The sequence below is a fragment of the Tupaia chinensis genome, unplaced genomic scaffold (assembly GCF_000334495.1).
Source record: "Tupaia chinensis unplaced genomic scaffold, TupChi_1.0 Scaffold000155_1, whole genome shotgun sequence".
NCBI lineage: Eukaryota > Metazoa > Chordata > Mammalia > Scandentia > Tupaiidae > Tupaia > Tupaia belangeri.
The window spans coordinates 1695661-1723394 of NW_006159626.1; the positions used below are offsets into that span (position 1 = coordinate 1695661).

General features: G+C 43.6%; 1 protein-coding gene across 2 annotated transcripts in view; it reads left to right on the forward strand.

Annotated features, from left to right (window-relative positions):
- EFNA5 (ephrin A5) overlaps positions 1-27734 on the forward strand; it is a 70181-nt gene that overhangs the window by 11103 nt on the left and 31344 nt on the right. For both annotated transcript variants that reach the window (XM_027770708.1, XM_006145590.3), the window contains exon 2: positions 1282-1574. In XM_027770708.1, coding sequence (XP_027626509.1) covers positions 1282-1574 — 293 coding nt within the window. The remainder of the gene's footprint in view (positions 1-1281; positions 1575-27734) is intronic.

A 27734-nucleotide genomic window follows, 5' to 3' on the forward strand; every position in this document is an offset into this window, starting at 1 on the left:
AAGAAAATAATTCTTTTTAAAAAGAGAGGACTAGCTGGTGGCATGGTAGTTAGGACACTGGACTCCCCCATGGCTGACTGTGGTTCAAGTCCTGGGCCTGGCAGCTTGCTTTCTCACTTTTCTTCTCTCTGTCTCTCTGTCTCTTCCTGATGACTATGGCAAGTTAAATGATAATAAATTAGATAATTCTTTTAAAATAAGAAGGAAAAAATGAAATTGGGGTAATCGTCATTCTTAAGTGGTTGCGAGCTTCTTAATGTGGAAGTAGGGGGCTGAAATACTAATGCGCTAAAATGTGCATGTGACAGAAGCCGATCTGCTTAGAAGACACAGAGCTGAGATCCCGTCTCCAGCGTAGGTCTGGCTCCCTCGCTCACCGCTTCATCTTTATGCCTTCCGTTTTGATTTTCCTCTGAAATAGAAGTGATGTTTTAGGAATTTCCTTTCTAACTTTAAGATGTTAGGATTCTAATTCTCCCAATTTTATGACTCTAATTCTCCACATTTGCATAAGAAGTTGAAAAATGGCCTCAATTATAGCAAAAACAATGGCCATTTATTGGTTCTCTAATTTACTCATTCATTTATTCAGAAACATTTATGAAGTGGAACACTATTTCTGAAATGCACAAACTTTGCTGTAATATACTTAAGTTTAAGAATGAAAGAAAGAAAGGAGGAAACAGCAAATCGTCACCCCCATACAGCTCCTTGTATTGAACAAGGGATAATTTAATATAATCCTTAAAATGAAATCCACGCACTTTATTTGTAGTTCTTTTGAAAGAAATAAAATAGGATGCCTCTGTAAAATGCCTTTTTAGTGCTCAGATTTGGAACTACAACATTTCAAACCATGCCCCAAAACGGGATGCCTTTCAATTAAGAACTTCTTCTATGAAGACCTTTAGGCCTGGAATTTTTTTTTTTTTTTTTTTTTTTTTGGAGAGGTTTTTTCTATAGGGCACGTGCACTCGCCAGACAGACAGAGAGAGACATAGAGACAGAAAGCGAGAAATCACCCCCCAGAGGGGATGGTCATGCCGCAATCCCTTCTCCTCCATTCTCCTCTCGGGATCTTGGGCACGCACGCACACGCGCCCGGTGTGAGTTTAAGCCACCTGGTCCGAGACTCGAACCACGGTCAACTACGTGGGAGTCCAGCGACATAGCCATTACGCTAACTACTGGTCCCATAGGCCCGAATTATTAAAGCGCCGATGCCAAGCAGAAAGCCCTGCGTCTCTGAATGATCTCATCTTGTTCTTCCTTTTCCAACAGATTCCAGAGGGGTGACTACCACATCGACGTCTGCATCAACGACTACCTGGATGTTTTCTGCCCTCACTATGAGGACTCTGTCCCAGAAGATAAGACTGAGCGCTATGTCCTCTACATGGTGAACTTTGACGGCTACAGTGCCTGCGACCACACTTCCAAGGGCTTCAAGAGATGGGAATGTAACCGGCCCCACTCTCCAAACGGACCCCTGAAGTTCTCTGAAAAGTTCCAGCTCTTCACGCCCTTTTCCCTGGGATTTGAATTCAGGCCAGGCCGGGAATATTTCTACATCTGTGAGTATACGGGGATTTATGGTGTCGTAGGGCAGCTGCAGGAGCCCAGACTGATTTTTTTCGCCATGTTTCCGAGAGCTGCAGAGAGCTGGCCTCGGGATTACAGATGTCTCCTTGTAAATGCATACATCAGAATCCCTAGGTGCATTAGCTGGGAGATGAGAGCACAAATTAGATTAAGGATGCAGCGCCTCTCGCCCTATGAAATTGGGCATCAGCCTGTTCCGTGAACCACTGCTGACTTGTATTTCTTTTAAATGAAAATTGCCAGGACTCCTCCAAAGCCCGGGAAAAGAAAAAGAAAAAAAAAAAAAGATTCCTGAAAAAAATTAAGGGGAATAATTAAATTTACATAGCTTGGAGTCATTGGATTTCTTATTCAGGTGTCAGCAATATCCTTTCAATCATCCACACTTTCAGTGGAGAGAGCCAAAACTCCTGCAAATGTCAGCATGCGCACGATAAATACTCTCTTTGCGCCAAGGAGAATAGGCAATTATTAAGAGCAGCTGTGTCTTTAAGCAGGCGAGAGTGTGAAGAAGTATCTAGAAAGGGTTCCAAGGGGAGCTGTGTGAGTGGGTTTCCCACCTGTGAGCGCCGAGTGATCGTGGGAGCGCTCTCTGCAGCCCTCGTAGTCATCAAGGGGCATGGCCTTGTTTCTTCTCTGTTACATACAACATCCCCCCGCCCCCGCCAGGCATCATGTCATATACGTAAGCGCTTCTCAAATTTTCAGTGCCTGAGAGTCATCTGAGTACCTTGCAACATTGGTTCCAAACCAGGAGTGGGGACCAGCAGCTGGTGTAATGGCTATGTTGTTGGATTCCCATGTAGTTGACTGTGGTTCGAGTCCTGGATCCAGTGGCTTAAACTCACACTGGGTGTGTGTGCATGCGTACCCAAGATCCCGAGAGGAGAATGGAGGAAAAGGGATTGCGGCATGGCCATCGCCCCTAGAGGGTGAATTCTCGCTTTCTATCTCTCTGTCTCTCTCTGTCTTTCTGGAGAGCACCAGAGGGTGTGGGCAGAGCCTGAGACTGCATGTTTGCAAAGCTCCCAACACGGTCGCTCCTGCTGACCTCGAACCACACCCTGAGCAGCAAGGGTACAGGCAACACCCAGGTTAGGCAGCCTGCTCTGCTTCCCTTTGTTCTCTCTGTAGTAGTATTTTTTAAATACAACTTTTTATTTTAGAGGTTTTTGCCTTAGGGCGTGTGTGCTCACCAGAGAGAGACAGAGACAGTGACAGCGAGAGGGAAAATGAGAAGTCACCCCCCAGGGGGAATGGCCACGCTGCAATCCCCTCTCTTCCATTCTCCTCCTTGGACACACATGCACACGCACCCAGTGTGATTTTTCAAGCCACCGGATCCAGGACTCGAACTTCAGTCATCCAGTGACATAACCACTGCACCACCTGCTGGTCCTTTAATAGGACTTTTTAAAGTTGATTCATTTAATTTTTTCCATGAGAGAGATAGCACCCCCAATCGGGTCTTCATGTCGTGATCCACTCCCTCTCTCGGCCAGCACGCACATGTGCCTAGCATGTTCAGGGAGGTCCCATGATGTGAACCCAGGACCTTCCTATATAGGTCCAGTTGCGTTACCACTGAGCCACCACCTGGCCCTGGACTTTCCTTTAACTATTACTAGTATCAAATACTTCAACTTTCTGGCCTTCCTCTTTGTATTTTCACTGTCAACCAAAGGAGTTCAAAGTTTGTTCAAAAGTGTGTTTATTAGACAGCTTATCTTGGCTCAAAAGTCTTGGGGCTATGCAGGAGGAAAAGGCACATCCCATGCTTAGGGAGTGACCTTCTAGTGGGGAGCAGACATGGGAATGAGCAATTCGAGTGTAATGAGACAGTGGCCGAAGGACGATCAATGCAGGGGACGGGGGAATGAGGGGGAAGGTGTGCCTCCCCTACTCAGAAGAATGAGAGCTCCAGGTATCAGCCCATATGATCAGCCTCAGTTCTCACGGCTTGCAGACAAGCAAGATAAAGAACATTCCACATTCCTGTTTTTCTGATTCATTTCTTCAGTCTGAATATTCCCACCCACTCATTCCACGTGGTTTAAATCTGCAGAGATTTCCAGCTTCTCTCCTTCTCAGTAATAAGTCGATTTCACCATCACCAGGGCGCCTTCACTTCTATTGGAAGTGAATTTAAAAAGGAAATTGAACAGTACCAGTTTTATTATTTCAGTACATATTTCAGTCATTAGTCATGAGAAAACGTGGGAAAGTCTTGATACTATCTCGCATTCGATCCATAAAATAAGAAAAGGAATATTGAGTCCCACAGACGCAGGAAACACTGGCATACGGAGAATTCACACATTCGCAGGCGCATGTTCCTGACTTGTGCTGATTTTTTACTTGGTGAAATGATCCCGTTCGGCAAATGAGAAGTAGGAAAGAGGAGGTCTTCAGTTGTGGGACAGATCCCCTTAATTGCCTAACTGGAAACTGCTGTACCAATGGAAGACAGAATTATTGGTGGCTTTGAAATTTTCTTATTGGCTTCTCAGATTAGGAAACAACAACAAAAGCAAAAACCAAAAATGAATGGAGACTCCAAGGTGGGACGCATACCCACCAGCTAAGTCGTTGATTGCATGATTATTAGAAATTACAGAATCCATTGAGGTTCATAAGCAAGATGTTATTATTCAGATATACCCATAGTGCTTATGACTGGTTTTTCCTCATTTGTGGTTAAATTCAATATTTCAGTAAAAATCATTATGTGTCTTCTATAACATTCATTTAACGGAGTCATTTAACTGTCAAGGGCTCCCGTCAAAGTAATTGTTCCAAAATGCTTCAAAATATCAAGAGCTTTTTGCTGTTCAGCTGAGTTTAACTTGAATTACTTTTTTAAATGAAAGGTAAAGTAGCACAAAATTAGCAGCAAAGAGATGTTCATTTACAAGAAGCACAGTAGCCCGGTATTCGGTTAAATTGAATTTTCAGCCATGTTTTTGACCCACAAAAGCATCCCTCCCTGTCTTTTCAGGAGTAAAAGGGTTTTCTTACTCACACCGCTCAGAGCAGAAGTGGCGTAGAGAACATGAACATCTTAACAGACATTTAATGTACTGTGGTCATAATTAAACTAGAGGATTCTTAGGGGAGGATTGGCCCTCAGTTGAATTATCCTGTCTTCTAATATGCATGGAATGAACAAGATGATTGGGAAATGGCTCTTTGCACACTCACCACGTTGTGAGAAGCTCTGTTGCCCATCTCAGGAACAAGCTTCGCTGCCCACCAGCCGGTTGTACAAAATGTTCCTACCAGGACAGGAGTGCATTTTAGCTCCACACAGTATGAAAATCTCTTCTGACTTTTCCAAGAATAAAAAGGAAGAAGAAAGGCATAGCCTTTGGGCCGTCTTGATGGAGGGTGTTAGGGACAGGCTCGTATTTAGTGTTAAGGGTAGAGTGGCCATTGTCAGATACAAACTCGTATTTGGGGGAAAGGGAGACAAATACAGACAGTCCCTGAGTTTTGATGGTTCAATTTATGATGTTTCCACTTAAAATGGTGCAGAAGCCATACATATCCAATAGAAAGTGGACTTGGAATTTTGAGCTTTGACCTTTTTCCAAGCTAGTGACAGATAGTAGGATGCTCTCTCAGGCTGGGCCGCCATTATGAGCCACAGATCCCGTTCAGCTAGGTGTTACTGTCCAAGGTTAGCGCAGGCCAAGCAGCGGTGTTCGGCAGGTCAGGTGTGGTAAGTGCATTTTCAATGTACGGTATTTTTCTGCTTATGGCGAATCAATCAGGGCATAACCCCCTCCTAAGTCAGGGGGCATCTATATTTCATTACAGGGTGTTTACCCCTCAATCAGACTCTGGACACTAGTGAAAGAATTCTTAACAAGTTCTGCTTTATCCATAACAAAATATAGTTGTTCTTAATTTTTTCCAAGTTATATAAAATTAGAAATATGTAGTAGTTGGAAATATTCTATATGAAGTTTCCAATTGACTTTAAAAATAAAACCTTTTTCACAGTTCTAGAGCCTTTATTCATCCAAAGAAAACTATCTGTGCTGTTTTCCTTTCCTTGGGAACAGACAGCATATTAAGTTGTTATAATTGCTGATTATTGGCTAAGGCGGACCAGGGCCATTTCTGAATCTGACAAATACTGTTTTTAACGTGCAGAAGTTATTTTAGTAAAACATCGGCATACAGAGTAACTCTCAGTGCTAGATTTGCAGAACTGCCATTTAGTTGATTAAGGCAATAGTCTTTTAGATAGACTTCCTAAAGGAAAGAGTAATTTTAGAAACTTTGAAAATATTCATTTTAGAAATGATTCTCATAAATATTAACCTAATGAGACTATGTTTGAAAGAAGTTTTGCTGTTATTTTTAAATCTCAAGAGGTAAAGAGAAATCATTTAAACAAGAGCACTATAAATTATCTCTGTAACTCCATAAAAGAAATGAGTTTGGGATGTATCTCTTGTAAAGTGAAGAAGAGTTGAGATCCTTATCTTGGTCTGACTGACTACATGGCCTTGAGTAAGTCATTGAACCCCTCTGAAGTTCGAACTCCGTGTCTGTAAAATAACGTGGCTGTCGCTGATCATGCCACAGTTCTCGGGGAGCTTTCCCATCCTAATCTTGTTTCTGAGGGCCTGAAGCCAGAGGGGAGAGACAACAGCTATACAATGACCGCACCCCACACCTAACTGAGTATTTATAGTATTCCATAAATGCCAGCTAAGGGGACATCTTGGAGACAGTGAGGAGTGGAGAGGCATGTTCAAATTGCTGAGGTCGTTCTCCCCGAGTCCCTGTCCACGCCACCATCATCCATGGTCTCCATGAGGGCAGTGGGCTCTTCTCTTTCCCGCACCCTGGCCGCTGCTCCGTCACAGCCCTCCAACGACTTCTATCTCACCAGACAAAAACCCAGAGTGCTCTTCTCTGCCCACCCTTGTCTCTGACGTCCTCTCCTGTCACCTGTTTTCCCTGCTTGAGCTACCCGGCCCCTCCTGCTCCTCACACCCATCCCACCTCGGCACCTTGTTGTCACTCTGCCTGGGGCTCTCATGGCTTCCGGCACTCATGTCCTCTGCCCCCACTTTCTTCAGGTCTGTGCCCAGAACTCTTCACCTGAGAAGCTCTTCTGACCTCCCAACATGAAATAACACCTTCACCATCCTGTGCACTGTCTCCCTGCTTCATTTTTCTCCTCAGAAACTTAGCACCCCCAACTTTATACAAGGGGACTTTAACATGTTTGTGGAAAAGTGGAATTAAAATACAAGTTTCTTTGATGCCCAAAATTTTTAAATTCTTGCGTAGTTTTTTTGTTTTGTTTTGTTTGTTTTTGTTTTTGTTCTTTTTTTTATCATGATAGGCATTTTCCTTGAACGTTTCGAAGACACCTCATATAAACATATGATGGTTGTCCCTAGCCGTTTCCCCTCTACACCGTGTAATACTTTGTTCGGCACATAGCAGCTGCCGAATAAATCGGAGTAACTAGTATTTACATAGCACTTTCTCTGTTCCAGACACTGGTCTAAGCAGCATACAGTTCTCAAAACAGCCCTGAGAGCTGTTGTTCTTTTTCCTCATATTGCACAATCTGAGGTACAGAAAGGTTAGGTAAGTGGAAAAAAGTTCACACAGATAAGAAGTGGCTGATCTGGGAGGAAACTGAGTGAGTAAGCAACCAAAGGAAGTCAAGGGTCAGTCCTAAGTCTCGTATACTTAAAAAGGGAAAACACACTTTGTATTGTTAAAACGATTAGAAATTAGGGACCAGCAGTTGGTGTAATGGCTATGTTGTTGGACTCCCATGTAGTTGACCATGGTTCGAGTCCCAGACCCAGTGGCCTAAACTTACACCGGGCGCGTGTACGTGCATGCCCAAGATCCCGAGAGGAGAGTGGAGGAGAAGGGATTGCGGTGTGGCCATCTTCCCAGGGATGGGGAGGTGATTTCTCATTTTCTGTCTCTCTGTGTGTCTCTCTCTGTCTTTCCGGCAAGTGCACATGCCCTGTAGTGAAAACCTCTCCCCCCCCCAAAAAAAAAAATTAGAAACCAATAGCACTTACTTTGACTTCTACTGTTTAGAGAATATTACTTTATAAACTCTTCCCAGAAAATTCAAATTAGATAGGAGGAAGATAAATTTTAAACACATTTATATATTTTCAGCTCTCCAAAGGGTGTTTGTTGTTCATCTCTAGAAGGTATTTTAACTGTATCTTTCCAGATGGTTGACCCTTTTAACTCAGATAACTTCAGAAGTCAGAAAAGCTGTATTTTAAAAGAAATTCCTCTTAAATTCACAGAATAGTCAGTACCTGGACCGAATCATGATTAAATACTTGATTCAGGAGCAAGAGACCTAAAGTAGACAAATATTATTTTCGGAAAATGATTCTAAAAAGGTAATTCTTCTAGCATTTGCTACATCTAAGTTAGAGCTGATTTTCTTCAAAAGAAAATCCTCCGAATAAAGGTAGTTTCATAATCATAGCACCCAGCTAAAACCAGAAGTTTCTGGGAGATTAGGAGGGAACACACCTTTCTTAAGCTTACTGGCAAGTAAACTTGGAATACACATGTAGTTGTAGCATTATTCTTTCCTGTGATGGGGGTAAAGTACAGAGCTGGGAGATGTCCTGTTGTTTTTGTTTGTTTGTTTGTTTGTTTGTTTGTTTGTTTTTAAAGTTAGACTCCTGATCATCTTAATGAAAGAACTTTCAGGAAACTAAAGACTTCTACTCTAAACTTTCTGAAATGTGTGTGTGTGCATTTGTAATTTGCCAGAGGATGTGTGTACTCGCGAGAGAGAGAGGGGAGGTGAGAAAGTACCTCCCATGGGGATACCTTCTTCTCCATTCTCCTCTCAGGATTTTGGGCACGTGTGCACATTTGCCTGGTGTGTTTTTACAAGCTGCCGGCTCTAGAACTCACATCTCTTGGTCAGCCTTATGGGATCCAGCCACCTTAACCACAGGCCATGGACTGGCCCAGTACACTTTTCATAAACTGGAAAGTGGTAGGCACAGTCTATGTCGCTATGGGCAGTGTTCTTAGTATATGACTTCTTGAACGTGTGTGAACAACTGCTACGTCTCTGCTTTATGTAGTCTAAGGAAAAGTCTATAGTTTTCGTCTTAAGCTGTGCAGAAATTTTAATATGCACATGACTTTTAAAACTGACAAGGAACCTAATCCTTTTTTTGGAGAGGTTTTTGCCATAAGGCGTGTGTGCTCGCCAGAGAGACAGAAAGCGAGAAATCACCCCCCAGGGGGGATGGCCACACCGCATCCCTTCTCCTCCATTCTCCTCTCGGGATCTTGGGCATGTACACACACGTGCCCCGGTTTGAGTTTAAGCCACCGGGTCTGGGACTTGAACTGTGATCAACTACATGGGGGTCCAGTGACATAGCCATTATGCCAACTGCTGGTCCCATTACCTAAATTCTTATGAGGTATTTCATTAAAATGATCAAGATTAGCCTCTGAAATCTTTTGATTATACACTATGGTCATTGACTAACCTTTATCTTTTTCTTTTTTTTTTTGTATTTGCTACGGGGCATGTGCACTTACCAGGCAGAGAGAGAACAAGAGGTGGTGGTGGGTGGAAGCACCTCCAGGGGCAAGGAGGGATGGCCATGCTACAGTTCTTTCTCCATTCTCCTCTCTGGATTATGAGCATGCACACCTGGAGCGTTCTCGCCGCTGGGTCCAGGATTGGAACTGCACAGTAGGCCATGCAGGATCCCACTACCTTGACCACTGGTTGGCCCTTGACTAACCTTTTATAAATGTAAGAATAGTCAGTAATACTATGGGGTCAGCAGGTGGCATGGGGGTTAAAGGCACAGGACTCCCACATGGCCGATGGTGGTTCAAGTCCTGGACCTGGCAGGGTGCTTTATCACATTCTCTCTCTCTCTCTCTCTCTCCCCCTCTCTGGTCAAATTTAAATAAATAAATAAGCTAAATAAAAATAATTCTTTTTTTTTTTAGGTTTTTTTTTGGAGAGGTTTTCACTATAGGGCATGTGCTTGCCAGACAGACAGAGAGAGACATAGAAACAGAAAGCGAGAAATCACCCCCCAGGGAGGATGGTCACGCCACAATCCCTTCTCCTCCATTCTCCTCTCGGGATCCTGGGCACGCACACACACGTGCCCGGCGTGAGTTTCAGGCCACCGGGTCCAGGACGCATACCACGGTCAACTACGTGGGAGTCCAGCGACATAGCCATTACACTAACTGCTGGTTCCCAATAAAAATAATTCTTTTAAAAAAAAAAAAGAGTAGTCAGTAAACCTAGACAACACTAAGGTAAGGAAAATTCTTTACTTGCCAGTTGCTCACGTCCTAAAAGCACGTTTGTAGGTGAGGTGTTTGGAACTTAGAGTAGTTTCTCAGAGAAATGTTTATAAACTCCGTCAAGGTTTCCATAACTTAGAAAATACATTTAGCCATTTTATTGATGAAATGTAGATATTTTCAATGGAAATATTAGAAAATAGTATCTAGAATTCCTCAATAAATATCTGTCAAATAATAAACACCACCGTCGTAAACCACATAGAACCAAAAACTATCAACTTTTCAAGTTTTGTTTTGTTTTGTTTTGTTTTTTGCTATAGGGCGTGTGCGCTCGCCAGACAGAGAGAAACAGAGAGACAGAAAACGAGAAATCACCCCCCAGGGGGTTGGCCATGCCACAATCCCTTCTCCTCCATTCTCCTCTCAGGATCTTGGGCACACACGCACACGTGCCCGGCATGAGTATTAAGCCACCGGCTCCGGGACGTGAACCGCAGTTGACTACATGGGAATCCAGCGACATAGCCATTATGCCAACTGCTGGTCCCCTCGAAAGTTTTCTTATATAATGATGTTTGAGAAAAGCACATTAATTAGAGGTCCCAGGTTTTTTTCACACCTTCTACAGCTGTTCCCTAGTTTCTTAGGAATGTTTTTGAATCATATACTATGGATGTGTAACATCAGAGGACACCATGGAACATGGTGTAAGGAAGAAGTAGGCACTGTCTCTGTGGCGTGCACCGTGGCCGACTTGGGCAGTATACTCGATCACACCGAGCCTCAGTTTCTTCATGTAAAAATGGGTATAATAATAGCAGTTCGTCAGGCTCTTTCTACCTTCTAGGAGTCAATTAATGAAATATTTGCTGATGGACCAGTCCATGGCCGAAAAGGTATCTTCAGAGCCTGTAGGTGACATGGTGGTTAAGGCACTGGACTCCCACATGGCTAACCACAGTTTGAGTCCCAGGCCTGGTGGCTTGCTTTCTTGTTTTCCCTGTCTTTTTCTGCCTTTTTCTGGTCAAATAAAATAATAATAATAAAAACTTTAAAAATTAAATAATCATTTTTTTTAAAAAAAGATATCCTGAGTAACCCATATCCAAAACTTTTTGCATCCTTTAAAAAGTTAAGGCCATTTGAGTGACTCAGATTGACAGTTGAATTTAGTTTAAAAAGTCATAAACACCTAAAGATTAGTTTTTCTGACTAATTTTTATACTTGTAAAGAGCATTATACTCGGATTACACGTACCCGGGAAGGCTTCATTCCCTTTAGGTGTCTGAATTTTCTGCTTGCTTCAGTAATCCACGTTCAGAATTATTTTTGTTCCTGACAGTTCACACCAATCCACATTTTTACAAGTTTTTCTTATTGAAATAGAAGAATGTCAAATGGCACGCTTATCAGAGCAGGAGGTGACCCTTTTCACTGTCCACAGTCTTCTACTATTGCTGGGGAGGTGACCTGAGAGTACAACAATGTCCTTTCTTGAAATGAACAACTCAATATTTGCTTCGGTGTGTGTGCGTGCGTTTTACTTTTATTATCGAAAAACCTTTTTGATTACTGAAGTCTGACTTCTGCACTATTTGCTCTAGCAGCAGCTCCACTGAGACTCAAGGGGGTTGATAATAGAAGTTTCCAGCTCAACTGAGGTCCAAGGCTAGTTCATCTCCCATGGTATTTTTGTTTTTTGTTTTTTAGCTCTGCACACTCAAAACATGGTATTTTAAGGCATTTATAATAGTGTGGGAAGAAGTTAAAGGGCAGTGTTAAGAAACTGAGAAATTTTGGGACCAGCAATTGGCGTAACGGCTATGTCACTGGACTCCCATGTAGTCGACCACAGTTCAAGTCCCGGACCTGGAGGCTTAAATTCATGCTAGGTGCATATGCATGTGTGTCCAAGATCCCGAGAGGAGAATGGAGGAGAAGGGATTATGGCATGGCCATCCCCCCTGGGGAGTGATTTCTCGTTTTCTGTCTCTCTGTCTCTCTCTGTCTTTCTGGTGAGCGCACGTGCCCTATATCAAAAACCTCTCTGAAAAAAAAAAAAAAAGAAAGAAAGAAAGAAAGAAATTGAGAAATTAATATATATTTTTTAAATTTTAGATTTTGCTGTAAGGCATGAATGCTTGCCAGAGAGAGACAGAGAGAGTGAGAAATCCCCCTTACACACACATGCACGTACCCAGTGTATTTTCCAAGCCGCCAGACCCAGAACTAAAACCAGCTACTTGGGCATGTGGGATCCAGCCACCTTGACCACCACAACACCTGGCCGGCCCCAGATTTTAATATTTTTTGAAGTAGAAAAGAACATATATGGCACCAGTGCAAAATTTAATTACTCAGATACAGAGTGTCTTAGCTACTAAAAACTATTTTTTTTAAGTTTTGTTTTATTTTGAAAATTGAATAGGATGGTTTTTCTCCACTAGGACACTGGGAAGTCCTCTGAGACTGTATCCGTCCCTGTTTGAAAGTAGTTCTTCTCCCTGTGTGCGTCCACAGGTCTTCAGCACGTCGGTGAGAACGTGCCTTTTTCTTTCGTCGGTGAGAACGTGCCTTTTTCTTTCAAGAGTGAGTTTAGAGAATTGTGTCAGTTTCAAGTTGTCCCTACCCGCCTTTTAGGAATGGATTTCAAAGGCTCTTAAATGAAGGTTAAATAACAAACATGAAAGAGGATATTTAGGGACTTCAGGATATTTTCCAGTGTTAATTGTGATTTTCTCTTATGAAAACAGTTGTTTACTGCTAGGTGCCGGTAACCTGGGATCAGGAATGCTCCCAGGCACTGGGGGAGCGCTGCCACTGCCCCATGGTTTTCGGTTGTGACTTTGCCCAGCACGGTTCAGACAGCCTGAGTGAAATCAAAGGTAGAAACAGCAATCGAGAGAAACACACGGTATTTAAATGTGCTGTATTCTTTTGAAAGTTTATGGCAAAATTATTTTAGTCAAGGGAAATTTTAAAGGCAATGCATGCCCTGTTAAGTAAGTAAAGAATGAGGTCTTGTTAAAAGACAAACAGGACCAGCAGATGGCATAATGGTTCCATCTCTGGACTCCCCCATCGTCAATCGCAGTTCGAGTCCCAGACCTAGCAGCTTAAAACTCACACTGGGCATGTGTGCGTGCATGCCCAAAATCCAGAGGGGATTGCAGTGTGGCCATCCCCCTTGAGGGGTGATTTCTCGCTTTCTCCCTCTCTGTCTTGCCAGCGAGCGTACACACCCTATAACAAAAATCTCTCTCAAAAAAAAAAAGAAACCACTATGGGTGGGTCTGAACGTGGGCTGTGCATGAGTATGGGCACCCAGGGCCCTAAAAGGAAAGGACATTTAGAATGTTGAGGGCGCGTCTCTCTCTTTTTGTCATGTGTGTGCATGCATATGCACATGCTTTGTCAGAAAAAGAAAAAAGATGGATCCAGCAAGTGGCACAGTGGTTAAGGCACTGGACTGTCATATGGCCAACCACAGTTCAAGTCCCGGACCTGGTGGCTTGCTTTCTCACTTTCTCCCTCTCTCTCTCACGCTGATGACCATACCTATAGTAAACGTAAAATGGTAATAGTAATAAATAAAACAATACATTTTTTAAAAGAAGAAGAAAAATTTGAGAAAGTAATGCAAAGGCTGTGAAAAAGGAAAGCGGAGCAAACGTCACTCCTTTTATTATGTTTTGGCATTGGGAGCATTCTTAAAGTTTGGAAGGGAAACTGAAAAGCAATGAAGTAATTAGGACTTGATAGAAATTCGTGGTATCAGCCATAAGAAATTGACCATAAGAAACTGGAGACTCGTATGTGTCCCTTCCCATTGTCTGAACATTTCAAAGGCTGTGGCACTCAGATAAGAAGTTCACAAATGAAATCATTTTTCTTTTTACTCCTTTTAAGAATTCAGAATGCTATTAAGAAAGAGACTGAGGAGGTTTGTAGAGCTCTGACCTCCTAAGGGGGAAGAAGGAATTATGTCACTTTTGCCAGCTTTTACCCCACTGAGACTAAATACTGGAATGGAAACAAATTAAAGGATTGTTCTTTTTATCCCTAAATGTCAGGAGTGGCCACATCTCCTAGAGAAATAACACACCTGATTAATTGCGTAATGTCACAGGGAAGCAGTAATTCTCAGCCTTATAAACATGTAATGCACTAATTTGCTCTCGGAGTTAACTGAAAACAGTTTAATGAGCTGATGTGTCGCGCTCACGTACAGTGTGACATGGAGCAGATGTCAGGAGAAATGGAGTAGCACGCCGGTGACACGCAGAATAGCAGTGTTTAGACCTTACCGACTCCGGGTTGTCAGCACACTATTGTGTTCCCCTTGGTCACTTATTAAGGCAGCCGAACCTCAGGGTGCCGGTGTCCCAGCACCAGTTGTTGTCAGTTACACTTGCATGCACACACCAAGTGCACATCCATCCTTCGGGAAACAATGGCACCTTCTAGGAGAGATGGCCATAGCGCCGTCCACGAGACGTGCACACGCAGCACCGGGGACGCTCTGAACCTGTGCACGCTCCGGGGCAGGACTGGGGACTGGCAGAAGACATACTATTTCTCCAGACTCTCCCACTCTTCTCTTCCTGCTCTATTTTAACAGAATGGTCGTGTAACTCTTGCTTTGAAAGTTGTCATACAGCCTCACAGCAGGCTTATATTATCTACAGAGTTCTTTATGAGGAAATATAAATCACCACAAATGAGACTTTTCACAGCCAGAGATATGTAGAAATTTGTGTCAGTGCTTTGCAGCCTGGCTAAAAAATATCTCCAGGCTCCAGAGCCCTCTCACAACTCATCCCTGCTCCCTACCCTTTTGGGAAGCAATGCTCAAAACTTGAGATTTATAGACCAGAGAGCTGATAGTGGCTATAAAGTTTTCTATTTTCTCTTTTCTTTAATATTAATGCAGAGAACGCGGCATTATCATTCATTATTTTAGTTCACGAGTATCCTGTGGGCTTGAAATATGGTTTCTGGGGATATGGCTTACCCCTGTTTAATAGGGGAAATATGTGGACTTTGGCAGCGGGCTCCTTTTCCTTCGAATATTTTTAGGCAGATTGTATGAAATCCACGTTAGGAACGGAACTTTAATATATACGCAATATCCAGGTTTAGTTCTAAAATTTAAAGCTTTACAAAATATTAATTCATCCTGAGCCCCCAAAGTCAAATATCATGCATTGGAGGACAGCCAGCCAGTCGATTATGGTTAGAAATTGCATAATTGATCATATCTTTCTATTTTACTGTTTTCAGAGATGTACAATATTTCCAACTAGCGTCATCACATTCGTATTAGCTAAGTTTTAATTTTTACTTTGCACTCTACTTTGGCAATGCAGATCCTTAAAAACAAATGAGGTCTCCAAATCCTTTTTTTTTTTTTTTTTTTTTAAAGTGTATTTTTAACTTACACTTGCCTGGGTTTTATTGCTTTCAAGGTCAAACTTCTAATGTAAATACCCTCTGCACAATTTTTATGTTATAGAAATTTGTAAAAGTTAATTTCTCTTCAAGGAAATTGTTACAGGTTAAATCTAAATTCTGGCTAACATCTGAATTGATGATTTTCTCTGTAGGTTTTGCTTTAACCATTTCTGTGGCCCCTCAACCTCAAATTCAGAATATCTTGTTCTATGTTAGACTGAATCCTTGAGGAACAAACCTGAACAAGGACAGTAAATTAAAGGCCAAAATGTGAATCGGTTTTTGTTGTTGTTTGGTTGGGCTTTTTTACTATTAATGGACAGCTTCAAGGTCTTGCTGTATAGACCGGAGCTTGCTCAGTTCAAGACCTGCACTAATGGCCCTCCCTGTTCTGGCTCAGTCTGCCTCGTTTTATTCGCCAGTCCTCCGTTCCAGTCAGATGCATCTCTTCATGGAACCCCGAGTGTTTGCTGTTCTGAGTCCTTACTGGGAGGGGGAGGCAGGTGACAGCAGAAGTGCCGGGCGCTCTGGGAGCGTGGTCTCTGGAGGACTGCAGGGAACCCTTTTGCTAAAGGCTCCCTTATACCTTGGGTAATAGCTGGCCCAGCACTCGTTCTGGTCACGGTAATTACAGTGACTTCGCATTTATTGCACGGCTCTGTACCTGTTCCGACTTGCTGAATTCTCATTGGCCTCGTAGGTCCTGTTAGTCATAGCCTTCCTGTGGCATGAATGTGGAGCGGAGGCTTAGTGAGGTTCGGTAACTCACTGACCTCATGTAGGGCATACTGCAGTTAAAATTCAAATTCACGTGGTTCGACTCCAAGCCTAGGCTCTCTGTTCACTTATTTCATTGTATATATCTTCAAAGAAGTTACAAGACAGATATCGAGCACGATTGGCAAGTCATTATGTAAGTCCTGCCCACACGCTAGAACTTAAGACAAGCCTGTTCTAAGAATAGCTGATGGGAAATACATAGAAGGGTCATGGCCGCTGATGCCTGGGCCTCCCATGCCAGGAGGGAGAGTACCCTGAGTGTGGGTCTCCAGGTCAGAACACGGTGACGTAATAAAATGTGTCATTCACTATCCTTACTCCCACTGTGAAGAAGATATTTAATGATCAGCAAGACAATTGAAAGTTTGTCTCTCCTGTGACCAGGGCCACTTTTCAGAGCTTTACGTTTCTTTAACGGAATCAGTAGCGCTGTATAGGCACTGGTGTGTAAGTGGCAAAGCTTTGGCCCGACTGCCCCAGTGCTGTGGGCTGTCACCGTGACAGGCTGGGGGTGCCTACCTTAGGCAGCTTAAAGCAGCACAGCAGCTGCAGATTAATATTTCAGTTTTTAGAATGCGCTGTCGCTGTTGCCATTGCTGTTGTTTCAGAGCCACCAGCTTTCCCGAAGACCTGAAGTTAGTATATATCTTTGCACACGAACGAGGAGCAGAAATTCTATAAAAGGAAAGGCGTCTCTGAGAATTTATGACTTTCAAAATCCCTTAGAAGGAAATTCAGGAACGTCACGCGTGCAGCCCGCGGGTTTTACACAGAAGGGATCTCGGCATTGGGTAGTGTGGGCGGCTGTCAGGTTGGGGAGACTCCTCTGCAGCTCTTCAGAGACCTGGCTGCCAGAGCTTCCGGACTCACCTGCCTCCCGCTCCCAGTTAGGAAATCAGAATGGCAGACACTCGGGGTTCCATGAAAGCATGAATCGGATTGGAACAGAGAGAACTTGGCAAGTAAAATGAGACAGATTGGGCCAGATTAGGGAGGGCCTTTAGTGCTGGTCTGAAGACTTTGAGACTTAGCAGACAGTAGGGAGTAGTGTTTTATTGAAGGGGAAACTGATTGAGGGCTTATCATAGAAATACACTGACATTTTGGGAACCAGCAGTTAGCGTAATGGCTATGTCGCTGGACTCCCACGTAGTCGACCGCGGTTCGTGTCCCGGACCCGGTGGCTTAAAACTCACACCGGGCGCGTGTGCGTGCATGCCCAAGATCCTGAGAGGAGAATGGAGGAGAAGGGATTGCGGCATGACCATCCCCCCTGGGGGGTGATTTCTCGCTTTCTGTCTCTCTGTCTCTCTCTGTCTGTCTGGCAAGCGCATGCGCCCTATAGCGAAAAAAAACCTCTCCAAAAAAATAAAAAATAAAAATAAAAAAATAGAAAATAAAAATAAAAAAAAGAAAGAAATACACTGACATTTTTTTTTCCAGGGCTAGATGCTTGCTGGTTGTATGGTGACAGCGGGCTTGTAGTGGACTCTTACCATGCTACATGGTTCACACACGCTCTGCCAGCACAACTTAGGACAGCCACGTGTGAGGCACAGTTCATGTCCCGTTTTACAGATCTGGACACTGAAGCAGATGGGTGGAATGCCTCGTCTGAAATGACGCTGCTCCTGTGTGCTGGAGTCCAGATTTGAGCAGAGTTCTGACTCTGAAGTTCCTGCCCTTACCTCCTGTCTGTGTCTGCGAGTTGTGTTCGCAGGCTTATTTCATAAATAGCACTGAGACTTGTGAAGAAATGATCGCATCTCGGAATGGTTGAGACCCTTCCCTTGAATTTCTGTTGTCTCTCTATTGCCTTCAGTTTCTTTGCTACACCTGTAGATTAAAAAAAAAAAAATTTTTTTTTGGCATAAGCTTTTCTGATGTTTACATTAAGTGGAATTGGTAATAACATTTGCTGGATTATTAGTTTAATCAAATAGCAGAATTTCTGACCTTTCAATATGATGCGTTAGTGTATTATTAAAGTCCATTTTGGAAGATTTACTGCAGTTATTTCTTGGAATAATCTTATTCAGAATGCTTTATAAATCCATTTATTAAATTCTACTTGTGGTTGTTCATACTTACGCATCATTTTATTTGTTGAAAATCTAGAGAGACTATAGAAGGACACATTTCAACATTATATATTAGTTTCTCATTAGGCAGTTGATCAGTAATTACTGGGTGTTCCCTAGCCGGCCAGTGTAGCAGACACTGCAGAGAGAACGCAGAAAGTGCTGAGCGTGGGGGCCAGCAGGTGGGGTGGTGGTGAGGGTGCTGGACTCCCACATAGCCGACGTGGTCGAGTCCTGGACTCGGCGGTTGGAAAATCACACCGGACGCATGTGTGCACGTGCCCAAAATCCTAAGAGGAGAATGGAGAAGAAGAGATTGCAATGTGGTCCTCCCCCCTGGGAGGTGATTTCTCACTTTGTTTCTCTCTGTCTCTCTCCATCTCTCTAGCAAGAGAGATGCTTCCTATAGCAAAAACCAAAACTAGAAGAAAAAGAAAGCATTCAGTGTAATCTTTGTCTTCTGGGAGCTCACAATTCAGTGTGGGAAAATTAAACCCACGATAATCTAATAAAAGGGGAAATAAAGTGAACTCAAGATTAGCACTGTTTGTGAAAAGGTGACAGGGAGGAGGAGGCAGGGGTTAGTTAAAGGCGTGAAGTACTAATTTGAGGGACAAGGTGGAATTAAGACACTACCCCAGGGCCCGGTGGTGGCACAGGGGTGGTGCACAGCTCTATGGGACTGCCCCATGTGGGAAGGTACGGGTTTGTATCTGGATGGGCCACTCTGCGCACCCTGTGCATGCCCTGGCCCAAGGCTAGCTGGGGCTAGGGGTGGATTGCAGCATAGGGACCAGTCAGTCTCTCTCTCTCTCTCTCACTCACTCAACTTTTGTCAGACAGTAGATGAATAGACTTGGGGGGGGGGGAAGAAAAGAAAAAAAGACCCTATCCTAACTTTAGTGACCCACATGCAGGGAGTGTGGTAAAATGCAGGTTCTTAGAATCCATTGCCAGAAGTCTGATTCACTCAGTTTTGGGGGTTGCAGTGTAGGGATTCATTTGTAACGAGCTGTCCACCTGTTTTCCTGCAGGCAACTCTGGGAACATTGGCTTAAAAAGTGGGAATGGATGGGTCTGATTCAAGGCATGGAAGAAGTGGGTAATGGAGGATTTGAATGAATGGGAAGGTCACGTCAGGGGTGACATCAGTCTTGAGAAAAGGCATCTTTGTTACCTGAAGGTTTATATAATCTAGTGGCCTCTGCTTAGGGGGAGACTAACACAGCCTAAGATAAAGACTAAGAAAGACTAAGATCCCGGGAGTCATCTTATTCGCAGTGGTCTAGCAAACCCCTCTTTCTGCCTCACCAAGCATGTCTCATTTACATGCGCCGTAAAGATGCAGTTTGACCTGGCAAACAAGAGCCGTGTAACCCTTTTGGGGATTTTATATTTCTTGTACATTATTTTTTTTTTAATTTCTGTCATAAAGTGAATTCCATTTACAAAGCGATAAGCAGTGTGAGGATAGGAATCAGGAAGCCACATTCAAAAAGAGAGAAAACAGGCAAGATATCAAGCGATAAGAAATACTCATTTTGGACCAGCAGTGCAGATGGAAAATACGTACCTGGAGAGAAAAGAAAGAATAGTGAATAGCTCCTGATATTTCCTTTTTCTTTCTCTTTTTTTAAGAGGTTTTTGCTATAGAGCATGTGTGCTCGCCAGACAGAGACAGAGAGACAGAAAGCAAGAAATCACCCCCCAGGGGGGATGGCCACACCACAATCCCTTCTCCTCCATTCTCCTCTCGGGATCTTGGGTACACACGCACACGTGCCTGGACTCGAACCGCGGTCAACTACATGGGAGTTCAGCAACATAGCCCTTTCACCAACTGCTGGTCCCGATATGAGGTGTTTAGAAGGTGCACTGAAGATGGGGTTACCTGTTGTTTATGACTTTTTGTGCTTTTCAGCCTGTTTCCCTCTCCCGACGTCAGTCAGAGCCTAATGAGAAAGGATGCTCTAAACAGAGCAGCGATGGCTTAGGGCTAAAAGTCAGCAGTGATGTGTATTTAATCACTGGGTGCCCCTTAATACATTGCATTACATGGCAGTCATCTTCTGAACCATGGAGAATGCCACGATTCCTAGAAAGTATGTCCATTATTTCATAGGCTCCTTTTAATAGTATTAATTGCACATAGAAAAATAAATGAGATTAGAGTGAAGCGATCTGGGTTTTAAGTCCACTGCTCATTAGGTGTGTTCAGTTGGGCAGGAGACTTCAACCCACGCCTCAAGCTTTCCGTTTGTAAATGAGTTGAAGTGCCCGTTTAATAAATGGTATTCTTAATATTGATATTTGAAAGGCAATTAGTTACCCTCCTGGTTTCTGTCAAAATTAATGGTGGCTTCCATGACAAATTTTTATGGGCACTTTAAATTATACATTTGCATGTGTCAGAAATAGTTCCTATCATCAACTAGTTGGAAATACACTGGTGGTCAGAAATAGCTCCCTGTCATTTACTCACAAGGGCATTTTTCTCGCCATCTTGCAAAATCAAATATGACCAAAATATAGTAACTCAGGTCAAAGGTGTTAACTTACTCTACGCTGGTTTATCTAGATTGTCCTGCACTGGTGAAGAAATACCAGTCCAGCCACGTGTAGAACCATTCCTTGGACCACGTCCAGGTCGGCAGTGGTCAGTTGAAGAAGTCCAAAAGACTTGGAATGGCTCGCTAGAACATCGCTGCACTCTTGGCAAGTGCTATACGACTGCTTTTCCCCACAGTCTCGTACCTGAGAAATGCGGAGAAATGTTCTTTTTCTAAATTGAAAAACTCAGCTGTAGACTAAATGAAATGGGATAAATGATCTTTTTCACAATTATCCATTAAAGAGAGAATTAGAATTAATATTAATCACAGATGTTTCATCAAGTTTTATTATCAACCAGATTGACTGCCAAAGTGCTTTCTGGAAGACATTTTGTCTCCCTCCCCCACCTGCTACTGAGAACAAACTGTTATTATGGGTCCTTAGATACAGATTAATGGTTTCGGCAATTCATTTGAAGAAATCCGTATTTTACTGTACATTCTACTTCATTTCGAGGCATCACTGAAAAGCGTGGTTTGTCACCTCACTGATAAAATTATACAGTGAAGACACAAGATAGGATCATTCTTTCCACCATCAGAAACAGGTTAATCGATAAACTGTCCGAGGTGGGTATTACCCAACCCATATTGTAAAAATTTTGGCAATCCTAATTTATGGGTCAAATAAGGAAAAGGCGTATGTAATCCTGGTATTTTAGAAACTCTATTTTTACCCATCATACCTAAGTGACTATAATATTATTTTTCATTTTGTGCTCACTGTCTGGAATGATTCATTGCCCGTGTGTGACCCTTATAATAATTAGGAGCATTTGATTATGGCCTCTCCATTTGCTAAGTACACAAAGGTGAGCACTGTGTTCATTAAGGTTTTCCGTGTGTAAATAATCTTTATCAACCCCAGCAAACTGAAACAAATAAAAAAGAGAAACCTTTTCCTTGCTAAAGAGGCTGCTTCTTTTAAATGGAGACCTCAGGATGGACAGAAGCAAGACAGTGCTGGGGATCTAGAACATTCGAAGAACTGTTTAGTTCCATCAAAACACAGCCATTCCCAGTCCTTGTATCAAGTAATTACTAAGGATTCGAGTTTTGGAAGAAGGAATTTGATGGGCGTATGTTTCTATCCTTGGAAAGAATAAAGAGAATATTGATCGATGTCCTCAGGACTGCATGGTAGAAGGATAGACGAGTTCTTCAGAGTCTTTCTGGTTGGTTTCTTTTTCAACCTAAGCAAAGCCAGGCTTTCGGTCAGACAGTCACCACCCGAAACAAAGGTGTACTTTCATTGATAAAATAGAAGCGTCAGATATGTGGAACGGTTCAAAACAGCAAACTTATGTAATCAGTCCTGTTAAGTGCAACAGGGACAGAGCATCAGTTTACCTTTTTTTGTTTGTTTTGCTTTGTTTGTTTTTTTGTTCTGTTTTGTTTTGTTTTTGCCATAGAGGGTGTGTGCCAGCCAAAAAGAGACAGAGACAGAGAGAAAGTGAGAAATCATCCCCCAGGAGAGACAGCCACACTAATACCCTCTTCTCCATTCTCCTCTTGGAATCCTGGGCACACACATGTGCACACATGCAAGCCCACATGTGCCTGGCATGATCATCGAGCCACTGAGCCCAGGACTCAGACCACTCAGACATGTAGGATCCAGCAGCCCCAACCTACACCTCCTGCAGGCCCTGATAAGTACTTTCAGTTTGTCTAGTGTTTTTGCCGGCTTACATGAAGTCAGCAACCTAAGGAATATGGCTCATATTTTTCAGTTAATATTCCTCTCACATTTAAATACTTTTCTTTCTTTTAGTAGAACTAATCCTAAAAACATGACTTCAGAACAAAGAATGGAAAACCTCCTGTTTCTTAATTTTCAATTTCATTTCATTGGTGTCAACAGAGGAAGAAATGTGGTGGGCTGGGTTAGGGCCTGTTTGTGCCATTGCCCAGCGCCCGTCAGAGGTTGACGCACCTGGATAATTGTGTCTGCTTCTTCCAGTGTAAAACAGGGGAGTTGGGCTGGATTACGGATCCCAAGGTGGTTCCACACAACAAGAAAATTATTAAGACATTACCATTTTAGTCAAATTTAAGTTAAATTTGGGCAATTCTATTAAAGTAAGATTTCTTTTTTTCTACTAGACTTCCTGGGGCCTTAATAAAGATGATATGGTGCTTGTAATTTTTCCAAATAAAGTGTTCTGAGTATTAGACCATGGAACTCCCTTTTTTATGGAGGATGTTAAGGGGCCTGGCTTCCAAGGGATGAGGTTAGATTGTTTATAAAATTTTATTCACATTTAAAACATATTGTAGGGCCAGCCGGTGGCATAGTGGTTAAGGTGGCTGGCTCCTATATGGCAGACTGTGCAGTTTGAGTTCCAGACTTGGTGACTTGGAAGACCTGCCAGGTGTATGTGTGTGCATGCCCAGAATCCCAGGAAGAGATGGAGGAGAGGGGACTGTGGCATAGCCATGGCCTCTGGGAGGTGCTTTCTCACTCTGCCCCTCTTCCTCTCTCTCTGTCTTCAGCAAGCACATGCACGCTATAACAGGCTTTTAAAAAAATGTGGTAAGTATGTAATTAGAATCATAAAAAAGTGAAACCCCATTTTAATATTACTCCTCATCCAGCCCTTGCTACCTGGTGGGTTTAGGCAGACTGTCTACACAGTGGATGCACGTCCCGGCGTCTAATCCTCTCTGCAGATGAGCACCAAGTGCTGGTTAGTTGCCTTCTCTGGCTTTTCCTACAAGAGTCGTTTGGAGTCTTTTTAATAGTGCTGTCTTTCGGGCCAGCAGGTGTCTTCCATGAAACCAGTCCCTGGTACCAAAAGGGTTGGGGACCGCTGCTCTATATAGAGTGGGCATGTTAACATCACCCAGCAGGTCTCCATGGCACTGTCCACCTCCCAGCAGCAGCCAGATCATGGGAACCTACGTAAGTTCAGGGAGGTCTTGAGACACGAGCCCTGCGCCTTTCTCACGGGGTCCAGTGTGTTACCCGTGCCACCACCTGACCCCAGCTTCCAGTCCGCTTCTGTGTATCAGATCCCTGACTTCTTCCTTTAGAACAACGAAGATCATTTTATACCCTATTTAAAATGTGAAGTCCTGAAGGCAGGGACTGCATAAATCTCCTTTTCGTTGTGGCAGAAGGAAAGGAGGATGGATGAAGGGTGGGATGTTGTTCATGCGAGAGTCCGAGGGACACAGGACTCTCACTCAGCCTTTGGGCCAGGGTTGGGCCCACCATTGCTTTGACAAGAGTAGTCTTTCTTTCCCATTTTTTTTTTTTTTTTTTTGGTATCAATGACAAGGCAGATGCTGCTAAGCAATTTTAAAATTCTACTTTCTATTCTAAAGGAAGTTTACAACTGAAACAGGTTAGAAGGAAATAATTAATGTTGGTTTTTATCCCCTCGAGGAAATCTAAACAGGTCTACATCATTTTAAACAAGCATGACATATGAAAATTAGGATTTTACAAAAGATGAATTGCAGAGTGATCATTCCATTTACAAAAATGGAATTCTTCTCGATAACCCTGGAGCATTTTTTAAAAGTGATTTGATTTCCAAAAATCCAGTGTACACACGATACTTTTCAGGATCAAATTGGTTGTAAGGAGTAAAAATAGATGAAAAATGTTAAAAAGATTGCCATCTATGAGTGGGAAGACTATTCCTTTGTGAGTGGGAGGAAGTTCTTGATGCTTGAGAATTGAGCGTCAATTCAATTTTTTTTTTTAGTTTTTTTTTTTTTTTTCTTGCTGTAGGATGTGTGTGCTCACAGGAGAAAGTGGGAAAGAGAGAGAGAAATGAGAAAGCACGCCCTAAGAGAAATTGCCACACTGTAATCCCCTTTCTTTCATTCTTCTCTCAGAATCTGGGCACGCGTGCACATGTGCCCAGCGTGTTTTTCGGGCTACTGGATCTGGGACTCAGCCACGCTGTCGATCATGTGATATCCGGCTCCCTTAATCCCCACACCACTAGCTGGCCCATAAACCCGTTCCTTGGTAAAGTGGTGATGTTGGCAGTGGTAGTCGTGGTGGCAAGGTGTGGGTGTGTGTGGGTGTGAGCACACGAACGCGTATGTGTGTGTTCTTTTGCTGAGAGCAGGTTTTGGTGGCTCTCTCTGGCCTTGGCTGAAATCTTACATGTGTAGATACAGAATTACACTGTGTAGACAATAGGAGTTGGTAGCTACTTATGAGAAATAGAAGTACTATAACTTCATTAGTTTTTCAAATTAGTATCCTAGACAGCTCCCACTTTTCACTCCTGCGCTTTCTGGAAATAGAATCATAAAGCAGAGCGTTGTAAATGCCTCCCATTTTTTTTCAGGAATAATATCTTAATTGAGACTATGTCTCTGGCCATGTATTGAGAAAACATAAATCACCTCTATGACCAACCTATGTCAGAGACAAAGATGCAGTAGCCATAACCTTCATGGTTATTTAATACAGTAAAAATATACTCTTTTCTATAAAAGAGACATAAATGCATTATACACATTGATTTTACATACACTATAAAGAATATGTTCAGAAAATAAAAAGTTCAGCTAAACTGTTCCATAAATTGTAGTAGAATTAATTAGAACTCATGAACACGCATTTCCTAATAATTTGCTTCTAGTGTTTAAGAGGAGCTTTGAGGATGTTTTTTTTGCCCAAATTCTGTCCCAGGTAGTTGGAACACTGCCCCTTTCTTTGGATCAATGTTCTTGGGCCAGATCAGCCTGTGCAACACTCCCTGTCCTGCCTGAGTAGGATGGACTTCGGTGAGCGTTGGTCTCTCTGAGATGCTCAGAGCTGTTTCTTTTTTGTTTAAAGAATTGTTTTCCTCAATTTTATTTATTACTAGCAGTATTATTTTAAATTAGCTACAGGGTATGCCCCCTGACCAGAGAGAGAGAGAGAGGTGAGAAAATAAGGCACCAGGTGGGACCCAAACCAAGATCGGCCGTGTGGGAGTCCAGCACCCTAGCCACCATGCCACCCACTAGCCCCAACACTTAGATTGTTAAACTCATAAAGTGAGGAGACTGAGCTGGCTGGCGCCCAGGGTTGACGAAGCTGAGTTTTGTGATTCGGCGATTTGTGCTCTCGGGTTGGCTGCAGAAGCAACACTCACGTCTTAGCTGGCGGTGGTGTTGACGAGGTCCTCCTCCAGGTCCTTGGGACTCCCTAGGCATTTCCAGGCTGACCAGGGCTGCCGCTACTGCTCGGCATCTCTCCAAATGAAGGCCCTCCTGGGACGCGATGCTTGGTGCTCGGTTGCTAAGTGGCCACTGCCGGCCTTCACGCTGCAGGAACGCCTCCCAGACAGCTGTTCGCTTATTAGTACGAGTTTCTTCAAAAGCCCTTCAAGTCATTTCGCGCTATACGGATAAGTTTCAGTGCATCTTAACTGACTCCGAAGAAAAACTCCACGCTGTTTTGTAAACTAAGCCACTTTTGCATATTTACAGCAGACTTACAGACTACGGACAGTACCCAAAGTGCCTGCTCCATGACTGGGTTTTCGGTCTTCCTTTCTCTACTCCAAACTGTTTTGTGAACTAAGAAGCATTTTTCTTAGCGTGACCTCATCCTTCATTCATTTACTCTTTCCTTCATTCTGCAGATACTTACTGAGCACATACCGCTGGTCAGGTGGTACTTTTAACTGTGAATACAGCACAAAAAATAGACCACGTCTCTGCTTCCGTAGGACCCACGTTCTCCTGGGGACAGGGAGGGAGGAGAATGATGAATATGAAGGTAGGGAAATTGCCTTTTTACATAGGGTGGTCAGGAAAGACCTTCATAATACATCATATTGGAAGCGACACCTACCAGAGGTGAAGCTGCAATCCATGGGTTAACGGAGCAAGAGAGCTTTCAGGCAGAGAGCAGAAACACCCAGGGCCTGAGGAGACTGCAGGGCCCAGAGTGTTCTAAGAGCAGCCACAGAGCCCACGTGGCTAGAGCAGGGGACCGGAGGGAGCTCTGTGAATGTGCCTTGTGTCAGCCGTGTTTAAACGTGTGCCATGAGCGTGGGGTCGTGGCAGACCACGGCAGGGATGTGAGGCCTCAGTCTGATCAGGATGGGTGCTGTTGGAGGGTTTTGAACTGAGAAGTAGCCTGGTCTGGCTCAGGGTCTACAGGACCGTGGTAGACTGTGGTCCGTGTGCGCTTGGTTTCTCTGGCTGGATGAGATCCTGTAGGCTCGGTCAGTACGGTACAGCATTTCTGGAGAACAGATGGTGCAGGAAGCATTAGGTGTGCCATTGGATGGGACGGTCAGTGATCAAATGCCTACACTGCAGGAGGAAAACTGGTCACTACGAAGTCACCCTGGCGTGCCTCCTCAGTAATCGTAGCCTTATGGACTCTAAGGTAAAAGCGAGGGACTCGGCTGCGTCTTCGTTTTCTGAGGCAGCAGGAAAAACCCCGTTCTCTGTTTATCTGTGAATAGGCAGGTGGGCTCGGGCTCAGCAGCTCCCTCCCCATGATGGAGCCCTCTCCTAGGGTTAGATAACGGGAATTTCTGCTTGCACCAGCAGGTGGCATGGTGGTTAAGGTACTGGACTCCTGCATGGCGGAGTGTGGGTTTGGGTCCCAGACCTGGTGGCTTGAAAGTCACGCTGGGTGTGTGCACATGTGTGTCCCAAATTCCAAGAGGAGAACAGAGGAGAAGGGAGTGCTTTGTGACCATTCCCTCGGTGGGGGGGAGGGGTGATTTCTCACTTTCCCTCTCTCTGTCCCTCTGTCTCTCTCAGGTGAGCTCACCTGCCCTATGGCAAAAACCTTAAAATAAATAAATAGATAAATAAGAGGAATTCCTGTGATCCAAGTTCCTTCCGCTGCTGGTGGCAGTGTCATGTGTTTGCGTCTCTCCCCGCCACGCCACCGCCAGGGCACAGGCAAGA